This window comes from Littorina saxatilis, linkage group LG5, assembly GCF_037325665.1.
Source record: "Littorina saxatilis isolate snail1 linkage group LG5, US_GU_Lsax_2.0, whole genome shotgun sequence".
Lineage (NCBI taxonomy): Eukaryota > Metazoa > Mollusca > Gastropoda > Littorinimorpha > Littorinidae > Littorina > Littorina saxatilis.
This window is the reverse complement of record NC_090249.1, coordinates 61,696,448-61,711,601: the sequence shown is the minus strand read 5'-3', so window position 1 is coordinate 61,711,601 and position 15,154 is coordinate 61,696,448. Positions and strand designations below refer to the sequence as shown.

General features: G+C 45.4%; 1 protein-coding gene across 1 annotated transcript in view; it reads right to left on the bottom strand.

The window, feature by feature from the left end:
• Positions 1-15,154, bottom strand: part of LOC138967660 (sodium/potassium-transporting ATPase subunit alpha-B-like) — a 103,853-nt gene that overhangs the window by 30,629 nt on the left and 58,070 nt on the right. Inside the window, exons 5-6 of the mRNA XM_070340296.1 lie at positions 13,317-13,451; positions 3,430-3,547 (exon numbers count right to left, since the gene is read on the bottom strand). Of these exons, the coding sequence (XP_070196397.1) occupies positions 3,430-3,547; positions 13,317-13,451 (253 nt within the window). The remainder of the gene's footprint in view (positions 1-3,429; positions 3,548-13,316; positions 13,452-15,154) is intronic.

Below are 15,154 nucleotides of genomic sequence, written 5' to 3'. Positions count from 1 at the left end.
CTGTGGTGTGTGTATAAGCCACTTGCACTTAGGGCAGAATGACCACTGATGACACTGTGGTGTGTGTATAAGCCACCAGCACTTAGGGCAGAATGACCACTGATGACATTGTGGTGTGTGTATAAGCCACCAGCACTTAGGGCAGAATGACCACTGATGCCACTGTGGTGTAGGACATGGCTACCGTCTCTGCGCCGGGATTCGAACCCGTGACCCAAGGATCACAAGTCCAGTGCTCTACCCACTGAGCCTCGCAGCCCCCAGTTTTAATCGGTCGTTGGTGCTAGAGAGGATATGAATTGCTGTTGAATGAGAAGTGGCCCTCAGAATACATCTGTTAGAGGCAAGTCAAGACCCAAAACTAAACTGTCACGCCTTCTGTGTTCGTTTCCATGATTCATGTTTGAAACGCGAACAGCTAGGAGGTCAAGTGCACGTGGCAATACAGGATAAGTCCCTATAGGCAACATTGTAATCACGAGATTTACAACATATCATTTTCACTGGGATGGGGATTGTTGTCATCATGATTGTTATAATGTACTCTGATTGTACCGAACTGCCCTGTTGAACATCCATTACACAGATGTTATTTACAGTGGAACTTGGCACACGAGGCCACGAAGAGAGAATAATCAATAATGACGTTTGCCATCACATCAGCGAATAAACTGACGATGAGCACTTAGTTCCAGCACTCGATGTAATCATGCTGGGTCCCTGTAAAATGATTAAAGAGAATTTTCCGTCAAGATATATGAGGCATGCGACTATGTGATCAATAGCTGACTTCACGGTTTGTCATGTTTGGCGTTTAGACAAGATTAATCACAGCTCATTCTTCTTAATAATAGGAAATGTTCGCACATTATCTCGAAAACTCGCACAAGAAGCATAAATCTGTGTTGCAATTTTCAGCCGTTAAGAGTTAGTCACACTTCCTGCAAATGGAATTAAATGTTCCAGTGAGATGGGGAATGGTCGTGAGCGCAAATGTCCGTAAAAAGTGTGAAACATTGTTTGTTGCCTTCGTTTGGAACACAGTGGGAGCACAAAACGATTGAAAGAATGTCCACAGGGGTGATCGTCATACAATGGGAACAGAAGATAAGTGAAAGGATGTCCACAGGGGTGATCGTATTACCGTGCACCGACACATTTGTGTGTGAGTGTTATTGTTTGATTGATTTTTATATTGGCTGTATGCGTGTGTGAGTGATCCAGGGGGTGACAGAGAAAAGAGAGACACAGAGACACAGAGAGAGAATTGAATTGAACTTTATTTAACAAGGATTAAGATTTAAGGCTACGCCTTTTCTTACAATCTGTCCTTGAAGAGAGAGAGAGAGAGAGAGAGAGAGAGAGAGAGAGAGAGAGAGAGAGAGAGAGAGAGAGAGAGAGAGAGAGAAAGAGAGAGAGAGAGGGGTTGACGGTGTGCGTGTGTGTGTGCGTGTGTGCTTGCGTGCGTGCGTGCGTGCGCGTGTGTGTTTGTGTGCGTGCGTGTGTGTGTGTGTGTTTTTGTGCGTGCGTGCGTGCGTGAGAGCGTGCGTGCGTCCGTGCGTGCGTGTGTGTGTGTGCATGTGTGTGTACGCGTGTGCTGCTTGCCTGTAGTTGTGTCAGTGGCCGTACGTCTGTATCTATTTTCAACGCGCATACGCAGGGGAAGCAAAAATGCGCATGCAAATCTTTGTCCAATCAGAATGGTCGTAGTTTTTGTAACTGCTGTTGCCCGCATGCATCATTCGTCATTATTCCCGTTAATTCCAGCAAAGCAAATGGCGAGGTTTCTAATTTCAAGCCGACTGACTTGTCAAACGTGAAAGTTCTTCTTTCTTTATTTGGTGTTTAACGTCGTTTTCAACCGTTCAAGGTTATATCGCGACGGGGAAAGGGGGTGGGGGGGGAGATGGGATAGAGCCACTTGTCAATTGTATCTTGTTCACAAAAGCACTAATCAAAAAATTGCTCCAGGGGCTTGCAACGTAGTACAATATATGACCTAACTGGGAGAATGCAAGTTTCCAGTACAAAGGACTTAACATTTCTTACATACTGCTTGACTAAAAGCTTTACAAACATTGACTATATTCTATACAAGAAACACTTAACAAGGGTAAAAGGAGAAACAGAATCCGTTAGTCGCCTCTTACGACATGCTGGGAAGCATGGGGTAAATTGTTCCCCCTAACCCGCGGGGGGGAGGGGGGGGAGGAGAACGTGAATGTGCCGCACTATACCCACTACCCGCACAATCACATGAGGAAAATGTGTGACAGCTAAGCGCTTGAGCTTCCTCTGCTTTGAGTAGGGCGATTCATGTTGTTAACTTTGTGGGATTGAGTAGGGCGATTCATGTTGTTAACTATGTGGGATTGAGTAGGGCGATTAATGTTGGTAACTATGTGGGATTGCTGTGCATGCGCGCAATGGCTCCATCAATGTTTCATCGTGTCCAATGGTCTGTGTAATGAACAGTCTGTGATTGATGTTTTCTTTTGTTGGATGAAATTCACTGTATCTTTTTGCAGTCTCCCTGCCTCCTTGTTCGTTTGGAATCAGGAAATGATGAAGAATAATATGAACGTAAATTTGGATCGTTTTATAAACATTTATTTTTTTTACAATTTTCAGATTTTTAATGACCAAAGTCATTAATTAATTTTTAAGCCACCAAGCTGAAATGCAATACCGAAGTCCGGCCTTCGTCGAAGATTGCTTGGCCAAAATTTCAATCAATTTGATTGAAAAATGAGGGTGTGACAGTGCTGCCTCAACTTTTACAAAAAGCCGGATATGACGTCATCAAAGATAATTATGGAAAAAAAGAAAAAAACGTCTGGGGATATCATTCCCAGGAACTCTCATGTCAAATTTCATAAAGATCGGTCCAGTAGTTTAGTCTGAATCGCTCTACACACACAAACGCACAGACAGACAGACACACACACACACACACACTGACACACACACACACACACACACACACACACACATACACCACGACCCTCGTCTCGATTCCCCCTCTATGTTAAAACATTTAGTCACCCCTGGTATGCTCTAGTAAACGTCTCAGTTCAGCAATAGCAGATTTTCATTGGGCTATTAATCTAATCAAACTTACTGTTTGACAGGCTTCGCCTCCAAAAGTGATTCGAGTGTTTCACGCACTTGGTTACATTTGTTTGTTTGTTTTTGAAGGGGCACACACATACACACACACAAACATACACACACACACACACACACACACACACACACACACACACACACACACACACACACACACACACTGACACACACACACACACACACACACACACACACACACACACACACACACACACACACACACTGACACACACACGATACTGAAAGCAAAGAGCAGAGAAGTGACGTGTTGCACGTGCAATAGAGTCATGTGACACGTACCCTCCACGGCGTTGGTGGAGAAGAAAGCTAGGTTGCGTGTCTCCAGCGGGTTGTCGTTCGTGAACTCAGTGGTGCGCGACTGGGGCTCCGATTCTCCCGTCAGGGACGAGTTGTCCACCTGGGGAACACAACAAGTACACACATGCTGGTATAAACATGGTTTTGTTTAAATAACCTAGGGTTGCATATAATACAACAGATAAACTTTGGACTACACAGCAAGCTATTATATATTTACATCTACACAGAAAACACTGATGTTGATAGAATGCATTTCTTCCACAAGTTCAGGGCTGGACCAAAGAGTGTATCCCTTCGGATTTCCGTAGGGATACACTTTCCGTAGGGATACACTCTTTGGCAAGACCCAGTGTATGAGAGGGAGGGGCTTCCCACATGAGGCAGGGGTACAGGGGAATTCCAGGCGGGGGGGGGGGGGGGGGGGAGGGGGGTCTAGGGGTCCTCGCCCCCACGATGCTGTTGAAGGTTAGCATTTTAAAGGGATATTTTGGGTCTCTCCTTGAGAAAAGAGGTACATTTTCCGGGGAAGGGGGAGGGGGGCATTCGAAACGCAGACCCCCCCCCCCCCCTTTTTAGTTCCGGCTCTGAAGTTTGATGTTGGCATAAAAGTTGAATGAAATCAATTCACAAAAAGATCAAACTGTGCACAGCAAGCAGTCGAGATGTGTGTATGTGTCCAAGTCGAGGGCTAGTCTTATCCCACGCAAAGTCCTGGTCTGACCTGACACAGTGACCAACACTGAGGGCTAGTCTTATCCCACGCAAAGTCCTGGTCTGACCTGACACAGTGACCAACACTGAGGGCTAGTCTTATCCCACGCAAAGTCCTGGTCTGACCTGACACAGTGACCAACACTGAGGGCTAGTCTTATCCCACGCAAAGTCCTGGTCTGACCTGACACAGTGACCAACACTGAGGGCTAGTCTTATCCCACGCAAAGTCCTGGTCTGACCTGACACAGTGACCAACACTGAGGGCTAGTCTTATCCCACGCAAAGTCGTCTGACCTGACACAGTGACCAACACTGAGGGCTAGTCTTATCCCACGCAAAGTCCTGGTCTGACCTGACACAGTGACCAACACTGAGGGCTAGTCTTATCCCACGCAAAGTCCTGGTCTGACCTGACACAGTGACCAACACTGAGGGCTAGTCTTATCCCACGCAAAGTCCTGGTCTGACCTGACACAGTGACCAACACTGAGGGCTAGTCTTATCCCACGCAAAGTCCTGGTCTGACCTGACACAGTGACCAACACTGAGGGCTAGTCTTATCCCACGCAAAGTCCTGGTCTGACCTGACACAGTGACCAACACTGAGGGCTAGTCTTATCCCACGCAAAGTCCTGGTCTGACCTGACACAGTGACCAACACTGAGGGCTAGTCTTATCCCACGCAAAGTCCTGGTCTGACCTGACACAGTGACCAACACTGAGGGCTAGTCTTATCCCACGCAAAGTCCTGGTCTGACCTGACACAGTGACCAACACTGAGGGCTAGTCTTATCCCACGCAAAGTCCTGGTCTGACCTGACACAGTGACCAACACTGAGGGCTAGTCTTATCCCCCGCAAAGTCCTGGTCTGACCTGACACAGTGACCAACACTGAGGGCTAGTCTTATCCCCCGCAAAGTCCTGGTCTGACCTGACACAGTGACCAACACTGAGGGCTAGTCTTATCCCACGCAAAGTCCTGGTCTGACCTGACACAGTGACCAACACTGAGGGCTAGTCTTATCCCACGCAACGTCCTGGTCTGACCTGACACAGTGACCAACACTGAGGGCTAGTCTTATCCCACGCAACGTCCTGGTCTGACCTGACACAGTGACCAACACTGAGGGCTAGTCTTATCCCACGTAAAGTCCTGGTCTGACCTGACACAGTGACCAACACTGAGGGCTAGTCTTATCCCACGCAAAGTCCTGGTCTGACCTGACACAGTGACCAACACTCTTTGACAGGAAGGACTGCGCCTTTACAGTTAGTCGCTGCCCCCAGCGCGTGCCCGGGGTTTCTGATTGATTCCTAAAATCTGTTAGGGGTAACCTCGCTACCTTTTCTGGTCGTGTCTGAGAGATTGCCTGCCAGCAGTAACAAAGCATGCGATTTTCCGCACACAAGAGTACTGGGGAAAAAACACACCAAGCCTAACCCATCTACTAAGTGACCCCACGCAATTCCATTCTTCTATCCCCCTCAAACCCAATTCCAGACCCCCCCCCCCCCCCCGCCCACAGACACTCACACACACACACACACGCACAGACACACACACACACACACACACATACACCACACCCTCGTCTCGATTCGCCCCTACGTTAAAACATTTAGTCAAAACTTGACTAAATGTAACAAAAACAGTCAATATGGATTCCCTTGTCCCTAACACAAAGACAATCAACTCCAGGTTGCTCGTGCAGTGAACCAGCGCTGTCATTTCTTTCTTCTTTCAAAATTCCCCTCCTGAAAGAAATAGCCTGCAAAGTCTATGCAAGCCTTGTCTTGGAACATGCCAAATCCCGGCATTACGGGATCTGCGTGTAAGTATGAGGATCCTTGCAACCTCTCTACCTTTCAGCCTGGCAGCAATCAATAGCCTAATGGTGATACAGCCCCCATGATAGACGTCAATAATCCGCTTAAAGCTCCTCTGCCGGCCGGGATTTTGTCACTTGAATATATTTTTTTCAAAGCAAAACCCTTTAGAGATTGTCTGTTGCATCGGTGCGGTGTTTCTGCTGGCACGTGGGTTTGGTGCATGGAGACGGGACATTTATGAAGTTTCAAAGCGCAAGGTGATGCAATGAATAAAGATATAAAACAACACAAAGAACAAGTAAATATTGTGTGAAATGAAGTACAACCTCCTTCTCTCAATCCCAGTCATATCCCCCCCCCCCCAGCCTAGCCCCTTTTATCTCCCTCGATAAAAAAAGATTTAAAATCAGTTTCTTTGCTTATTCACTCACTAATGATAAAGCCAGCGATGTCGCGTCACAGTGAACTCGGTCTGCACAGTACTGGTTCGACCAAGCAAACAAGCCACTGTTTCCCCGTTTCTCGTGGGTTTTTTTTCACTGTCTCCACTGGTCTCCGGATAATTTGAAAGACGATGATTTCCGCCTCCATGCCTCGGACCATGTTTTTTCTCTGCCAGCAGATTAGACGAATTAGCCTAATAAAATCACGTGCAAAAGTTACATTTTCCCACGTGGAATTATAGGCCAATCACTAGCGAGGGTGTGTGTCTGAAACTTGTGGACTTGAGCACGTGTGGATAGCTTGACTCAACACAAGCAAGGGTATTCACTCTTTCACAACTCATTCAAACACGACAGAGTTATTTCCGAACCACGTATATTGCCGTATAATATAAACTTTCTTGTGATGTCCTTCGACCAGAGGGACCAGCGATATGCATTCCCATTGGAGAGGGCCCCAAAGGGTTTAAAATCGTGATCGTGATTGGCGTTTTTTGACCTTTCTGTGACCGTGATTGCCGAAATTTCAACTTCTGTGATCGTGATGGGACTTTGCCCGTGATCCGTGATGACAAAAAAATCAAGTCTCGTGATCGTGATCGTGATTTGTTTTCGTGATCGTGATGGGCATTATTTGAAAGCATTTTATTTTCAACGTAAATTTTTCACAGCTGTATCACTCTATGATCCTCTATTCGTCAAGGTGTTTGTGATCGTGAAAACAAAAATCAAGGTAACTGTGATCGTGAAAGCTAAAATTTCCCTTCCCGTGATCGTGATGATACCCCCCCTTTGGGGCCCTCATTGGAGGAAGATTTCTCTAGAAACACAACACACGACATGGCTGTCTGCTCTGCTTCTGGTGACTCGAGCACAGACACATGAGTTGTGCGGGTACCACAAGTTCATTGTCACTTACAAAACACACTCGAACACGAAACGCATTGTGCGCGTATGTGTGTGTGTGTGTGTGTGGGGGGGGGGGGGGCTGGGTGGGTGCGTGCGTGTGCTTTAGCTCCCCCCCAAGAAAAGGACAAAGAAAAGTAGGAGAACTGAAGGAAAGAAAGAAGAAAGTTTTTCCCAAACTGCCAGCAAAGTTTATAAATCTGGTCTCTCTGTGACGTCCATTCCTTCTCTTGACGTGAACACTGTCAGTTCTCTGGCAAACTTGATTGCTACGACCATCTTGGGGACATTCTAAGATAAGTCACAGCGTCATTTATCTTTGTCAGTTATGTCCCTTGTTTGTCTACTTTAAAAGCCGTTAGGTCGAGGTTCTCTGTTTCGTGTTGTCCTGAATCAAACGTTCCAAAAAAGCAACCCTTTCTTGTTTTGTTACATTTAGTCAAGTTTTGACTAAATGTTTTAACGTAGAGGGGGAATCGAGACGAGGGTCGTGGTGTATGTGTGTGTGTGTGTGTGTGTGTGTGTGTGTGTGTGTGTCTGTCTGTCTGTCTGTGCGTGTGTGTGTGTAGAGCGATTCAGACCAAACTACTGGACCGATCTTTATGAAATTTGACATGAGAGTTCCTGGGAATGATATCCCCGGAGTTTTTTTTCCTTTCTTCGATAAATACCTTTGATGACGTCATATCCGGCTTTTTGTAAAAGTTGAGGCGGCACTGTCACACCCTCATTTTTCAATCAAATTGATTGAAATTTTGGCCCAGCAATCTTCGAAGAAGGCCGGACTTCGGTATTGCATTTCAGCTTGGTGGCTTAAAAATTAATTAATGACTTTGGTCTTTAAAAATCTGAAAATTGTAAAAAAAATAATTTGTTTTTAAAACGATCCAAATTTACGTTCATCTTATTCTTCATCATTTTCTGATTCCAAAAACATAGAAATATGTTATATTCGGATTAAAAACAAGCTCTGAAAATTAAAAATATAAAAATTATGATCAAAATTAACTTTCCGAAATCGATTTAAAAACAATTTTATCTTATTCCTTGTCGGTTTCTGATTCTAAAAACATATAGATATGATATGTTTGGATTAAAAACACGCTCAGAAAGTTAAAACGAAGAGAGGTACAGTCAAGCGTGCTATGAAGCACAGCGCAACCGCTACCGCGCCAAACAGGCTCGTAACTTTCACTGCCTTTTGCACTAGCGGCGGACTACGTTCAGTTTCATTCTGTGAGTTCCACAGCTTGACTAAATGTAGTAATTTCGCCTTACGCGACTTGTTTTGTTTTTCACTGGGCACGGTCATGCTCTGTGTCTCTCTCTGTCTCTCTCTCCATTTATGTCTGTCTGTCTCTCTCTTCTCTCTTTCTCTCTCTCTCCACTTTTTTCTCTCTCACTCTTTTGTTTCTCCCTCTCTCTCTCTTTTCTCTTTCTTTCTTTTCTCTGTCTGTCTGTCTGTCTGTCTGTCTGTCTGTCTGTCTGTCTGTCTGTCTGTCTGTCTCTCTCTCTCTCTCTCTCTCTCTCTCTCTCTCTCTCTCTCTCTCTCTCTCTCTTTCTTCCCCTCTCTCTCTCTCTCTTTGAATAAAGCGCCAGCTGTTCTGCACATAAGCTGACCTGGGAGATCGGAAAAAGCTCCACCCTTAACCCACCAGACCCGACCGGGGTTTGAACACTCAGCCTTACTCATAGGAGGCCGGCATCTTATCCACTGCTACCTTTACACTTCATAGGAGGCCGGCATCTTATCCACTGCTACCTTTACACTTCATAGGAGGCCGGCATCTTATCCACTGCTACCTTTACACTTCATAGGAGGCCGGCATCTTATCCACTGCTACCTTTACACTTCATAGGAGGCCGGCATCTTATCCATTGCTACCTTTACACTTCATAGGAGGCCGGCATCTTATCCACTGCTACCTTTACACTTCATAGGGGGCCGGCATCTTACCCATTGCTACCTTTACACTTCATAGGAGGCCGGCATCTTACCCATTGCTACCTTTACACTTCATAGGAGGCCGGCATCTTATCCACTGCTACCTTTACACTTCATAGGGGGCCGGCATCTTACCCATTGCTACCTTTACACTTCATAGGAGGCCGGCATCTTATCCATTGCTACCTTTACACTTCATAGGAGGCCGGCATCTTATCCATTGCTACCTTTACACTTCATAGGAGGCCGGCATCTTATCCATTGCTACCTTTACACTTCATAGGAGGCCGGCATCTTATCCATTGCTACCTTTACACTTCATAGGAGGCCGGCATCTTATCCATTGCTACCTTTACACTTCATAGGAGGCCGGCATCTCATCCACTGCTACCTTTACACTTCATAGGACGTTGCCAATCCCCCGTTACAAGCTTGCTTTGCTCTTCACCATGATGGAAAAGAGAGAACTTGCGCGAAGAGCAAAAACGCAAAATAATGAAGTAATTTTTGCTGTATTCACAGTGTGACATTTCCGGAAAGATTTTTTTTATTTTTCCAACTTTCAATTTCGCTGTAAGTGGCTGAATCAATAATGCATTTCTAACAACAAGCAGAAGGCGTGACAGAAGACGTTTGGAAAAGAAAGGAGAAAGATTGGAGAGAGAAAGAAAGTGTAGGCGGATAGAGAAGCAGAAAGACAGATAGAGAGGGAGTGAGGGAGGCAGGGAGCGAGAGAGAAAGAGAGAGAGAGAGAGAGAGGGAGTGAATGGGGCAGAGAAAGAGAGAGAGAGAGAGAGAGAGAGTGAGAGGCAGGGAGAGAGAGAGAGAGGGAGTGAATGGGGCAGAGAAAGAGAGAGAGAGAGAGAGAGAGAGAGAGAGGGGGAGGCAGGGAGAGAGAGAGAGAGAGAGAGAAGGCAGGAGGGAAAAGAGAGATAGCGACAGGGAGCGACATAGAAAGAGAGACAGAGAAAGGACACGGACAAAGACAAGGACTCTGAGAGAAGAACAGACAGGCAGACCTACACAAATATATTAGACAGAAAAACGGATAGTTGAAAAGATTGACATGACCAACCGAGAAAAATATTCCAGGGACGGAGACAGACAGACAGACAGACAGACAGACAGACAGACAGACAAACAGGATGAGAGAGACATAAAGAGAGACAGCAAACCGATACAGCAACTGAGACCTTGGAGACAAGGACAGACATTGTCAAAGATAAGAACCCCACCACTCTAAAGACAAATAACAGAAACTGAGAACAATATGTATTTTTATCGAAAATTGGGGACAAATAAAAATGAAAGAGATTTACGGAGACAAGGTCACAGAGATAGAGACCAACAGACACACAGAAGCAGGGAGACAGAGACAGGTAACCCATGCACTTCCAGACAGAACACAGCGGCCAAACCGTACCTAATTGAAGCTTAGTGCACGTGAAAACCGTACCTTGAAGTTTAGTGCACGTGAAAACCGTACCTTGAAGTTTAGTGCACGTGAAAACCGTACCTTGAAGTTTAGTGCACGTGAAAACCGTACCTTGAAGTTTAGTGCACGTGAAAACCGTACCTAATTGAAACTTAGTGCACGTGAAAACCGTACCTTGAAGTTTAGTGCACGTGAAAACCGTACCTTGAAGTTTAGTGCACGTGAAGACCGTACCTTGAAACTTAGTGCACGTGAAAACCGTACCTTGAAGTTTAGTGCACGTGAAGACCGTACCTTGAAGTTTAATTAGTGCACGTGAAAACCGTACCTTGAAGTTTAGTGCACGTGAAAACCGTACCTTGAAGTTTAGTGCACGTGAAGACCGTACCTTGAAGTTTAGTGCACGTGAAAACCGTACCGTGAAGTTTAGTGCACGTGAAAACCGTACCTTGAAGTTTAGTGCACGTGAAGACCGTACCTTGAAGTTTAGTGCACGTGAAAACCGTACCTTGAAGTTTAGTGCACGTGAAAACCGTACCTTGAAGTTTAGTGCACGTGAAGACCGTACCTTGAAGTTTAGGGCACGTGAAAACCGTACCTTGAAGTTTAGGGCACGTGAAAACCGTACCTTGAAGTTTAGTGCACGTGAAGACCGTACCTTGAAGTTTAGTGCACGTGAAAACCGTACCTTGAAGTTTAGTGCACGTGAAAACCGTACCTTGAAGTTTAGTGCACGTGAAAACCGTACCTTGAAGTTTAGTGCACGTGAAGACCGTACCTTGAAGTTTAGTGCACGTGAAAACCGTACCGTGAAGTTTAGTGCACGTGAAAACCGTACCGTGAAGTTTAATTAGTGCACGTGAAAACCGTACCTTGAAGTTTAGTGCACGTGAAAACCGTACCTTGAAGTTTAGTGCACGTGAAAACCGTACCTTGAAGTTTAGTGCACGTGAAGACCGTACCTTGAAGTTTAGTACACGTGAAAACCGTACCTTGAAGTTTAGTGCACGTGAAGACCGTACCTTGAAACTTAGTGCACGTGAAAACCGTACCTTGAAGTTTAGTGCACGTGAAGACCGTACCTTGAAGTTTAGTGCACGTGAAAACCGTACCTTGAAGTTTAGTGCACGCGAAAACCGTACCTTGAAGTTTAGTACACGTGAAAACCGTACCTTGAAGTTTAGTGCACGTGAAAACCGTACCTTGAAGTTTAGGGCACGTGAAAACCGTACCTTGAAGTTTAGTGCACGTGAAAACCGTACCTTGAAGTTTAGTGCACGTGAAAACCGTACCTTGAAGTTTAGTGCACGTGAAAACCGTACCTTGAAGTTTAGGGCACGTGAAAACCGTACCTTGAAGTTTAGTGCACGTGAAGACCGTACCTTGAAGTTTAGGGCACGTGAAAACCGTACCTTGAAGTTTAGTGCACGTGAAAACCGTACCTTGAAGTTTAGTGCACGTGAAAACCGTACCTTGAAGCTTAGTGCACGTGAAAACCGTACCTTGAAGTTTAGTGCACGTGAAAACCGTACCTTGAAGTTTAGTGCACGTGAAAACCGTACCTTGAAGTTTAGTGCACGTGAAAACCGTACCTTGAAGCTTAGTGCACGTGAAAACCGTACCTTGAAGTTTAGTGCACGTGAAGACCGTACCTTGAAACTTAGTGCACGTGAAGACCGTACCTTGAAGTTTAATTAGTGCACGTGAAAACCGTACCTTGAAGTTTAGTGCACGTGAAGACCGTACCTTGAAGTTTAGTGCACGTGAAAACCGTACCTTGAAACTTAGTGCACGTGAAAACCGTACCTTGAAGTTTAGTGCACGTGAAGACCGTACCTTGAAGTTTAGTGCACGTGAAAACCGTACCTTGAAGTTTAGTACACGTGAAAACCGTACCTTGAAGTTTAGTGCACGTGAAAACCGTACCTTGAAGTTTAGTGCACGTGAAGACCGTACCTTGAAGTTTAGTACACGTGAAAACCGTACCTTGAAGTTTAGTGCACGTGAAGACCGTACCTTGAAGCTTAGTGCACGTGAAAACCGTACCTTGAAGTTTAGTGCACGTGAAGACCGTACCTTGAAGTTTAGTGCACGTGAAAACCGTACCGTGAAGTTTAGTGCACGTGAAAACCGTACCTTGAAGTTTAGTGCACGTGAAAACCGTACCTTGAAGTTTAGTGCACGTGAAAACCGTACCTAATTGAAGTTTAGGGCACGTGAAAACCGTACCTAATTGAAGTTTAGTGCACGTGAAAACCGTACCTTGAAGTTTAGTGCACGTGAAAACCGTACCTTGAAACTTAGTGCACGTGAAGACCGTACCTTGAAGTTTAGTGCACGTGAAAACCGTACCTTGAAGTTTAGTGCACGTGAAGACCGTACCTTGAAGTTTAGTGCACGTGAAAACCGTACCTTGAAACTTAGTGCACGTGAAAACCGTACCTTAAAGCTTAGTGCACGTGAAAACCGTACCTTGAAGTTTAGTGCACGTGAAAACCGTACCTTGAAACTTAGTGCACGTGAAAACCGTACCTTGAAGTTTAGTGCACGTGAAGACCGTACCTTGAAACTTAGTGCACGTGAAAACCGTACCTTGAAACTTTGAGCGGAAATGATGCGGATGTCGGCGGGCACCCTGTCCCCAAACTTGCACTCTATGACGTCACCAATCACCAGGTCCTCTGCTTTCAGGTTCGTCTTCACCCCGTCTCGGATGGCTATTGCGTGCTGCAACACACACAGAGTGAGAATGGTGATGGTTCGTGAGAGAACACACAGAGACATGGAGAAAGAGAGAGAGAGAGAGAGAGAGAGAGAGAGAGAGAGAGAGAGAGAGAGAGAGAGAGAGAGAGAGAGAGAGAGAAACGGACATAGAGACATAGACACAGACAGATAGACCAGAGACAGAAATAGGGGGGGGGGGGGGGGCAGGCGTACGCAATCGTAGTGGAGAAGGCAAAAACATCAAAAGCGGACGCGATGCACTGGGAAATGACACCAGAAAAGGGTAAAGACAATCTAACAGACACAAACGACAGACACAGGCTGCAACACACACGGCCATTCCCAGGACGGGGTCCATTACAGAGGCCATTGAATAACACTCAGGTATTGACAGAGCCTTTGTCTGTCCACACCAGAAAGACATAACTAGCCACATTTGTGGAAGCCACTCTAAACCACAGTATCATGTCACAGGATGCCGACAAAGGGAGACCACGCTTTCGGCTGCACAGAGATAAATCCTCGGCCAGCCAAATTGCCTCCTTTGTGTCACTAGATGGCCCCTTCTTGCATTACATGTTGATTTAGTGTCGCAAAACTGCCGCTGAATGTGTTTTCATAAAGTCGATTCAAGATTGCAGAAAAACACGAGGGTATCTTGTTCCTGTTATATTATCCCGTCAGACTGCCAAGAAACCAAAGACAATTATATACGGCAAAATACGCACACACAATGTACCTATTTAGTTCTAATCTCACTCTCAATCTCTCTCTCTCAGAAATAGAGAAAGACACAGAGAGACAGACAGAGAGAGGATGACAAAGACAGACAGACAGACAGACAGAGACAGACAGACAGACAGACAGACAGACAGACAGACAGACAGACAGAGACAGACAGACAGACAGACAGACAGAGACAGACAGACAGACAGACAGAGACAGACAGACAGACAGACAGACAGAGACAGACAGACAGACAGACAGAGACAGACAGAGACAGACAGACAGAGACAGATAGATAGACAGACAGAGACAGACAGACAGACAGACAGACAGACAGACAGAGACAGACAGATAGACAGACTGTCACAAAGATGTGAGTAGGATAGTTGTGATGTGAAGCACGTCGTGATTTTAACCTCCCTAAAGATTGAATTGGGATATGCTAGGACACGTTTGAAGCGATATCACGGGTTTCGTGTGTTGCACGAGAAAACTCTGGTTGGACATGAGTTGTGTTTGAGAAATGTAGCTGGTTTTGGTTGAATAACGTTACAACGTTGTATATGCTCGACCGAGCAAGGTGTGTATAGCGGTTGTCAGGTTTGTCGGGGACAAACACTCTTTCAAGAGACGGGTCTCTTAAGGTAAATGATTTACTATGTTGTATATTATTGAAGCTTGAATACATAGCTGGAATGTAATGTAAGTGTATACAAAGTGCACTAAATTCTGGTGTGGAGTTTGAGAGAATTCTTGTTGTGATTGTGTTATGGTTTTTGTTCCCGTCGCGATATAACCTTGAACGGTTGAAAACGACGTTAAACACCAAATAAAGAAAGAAAGATGGTTTTTGTTGGTAAATTCTTGAACATAATTGCTGTTACGCATTTATGGTATGTTTAAGACAGTGATACTATGTGTGGTAGTGTCAGTGGTGGATTAAGTGATTCATGGATGAAGTATAGTTTGGATATTGACTG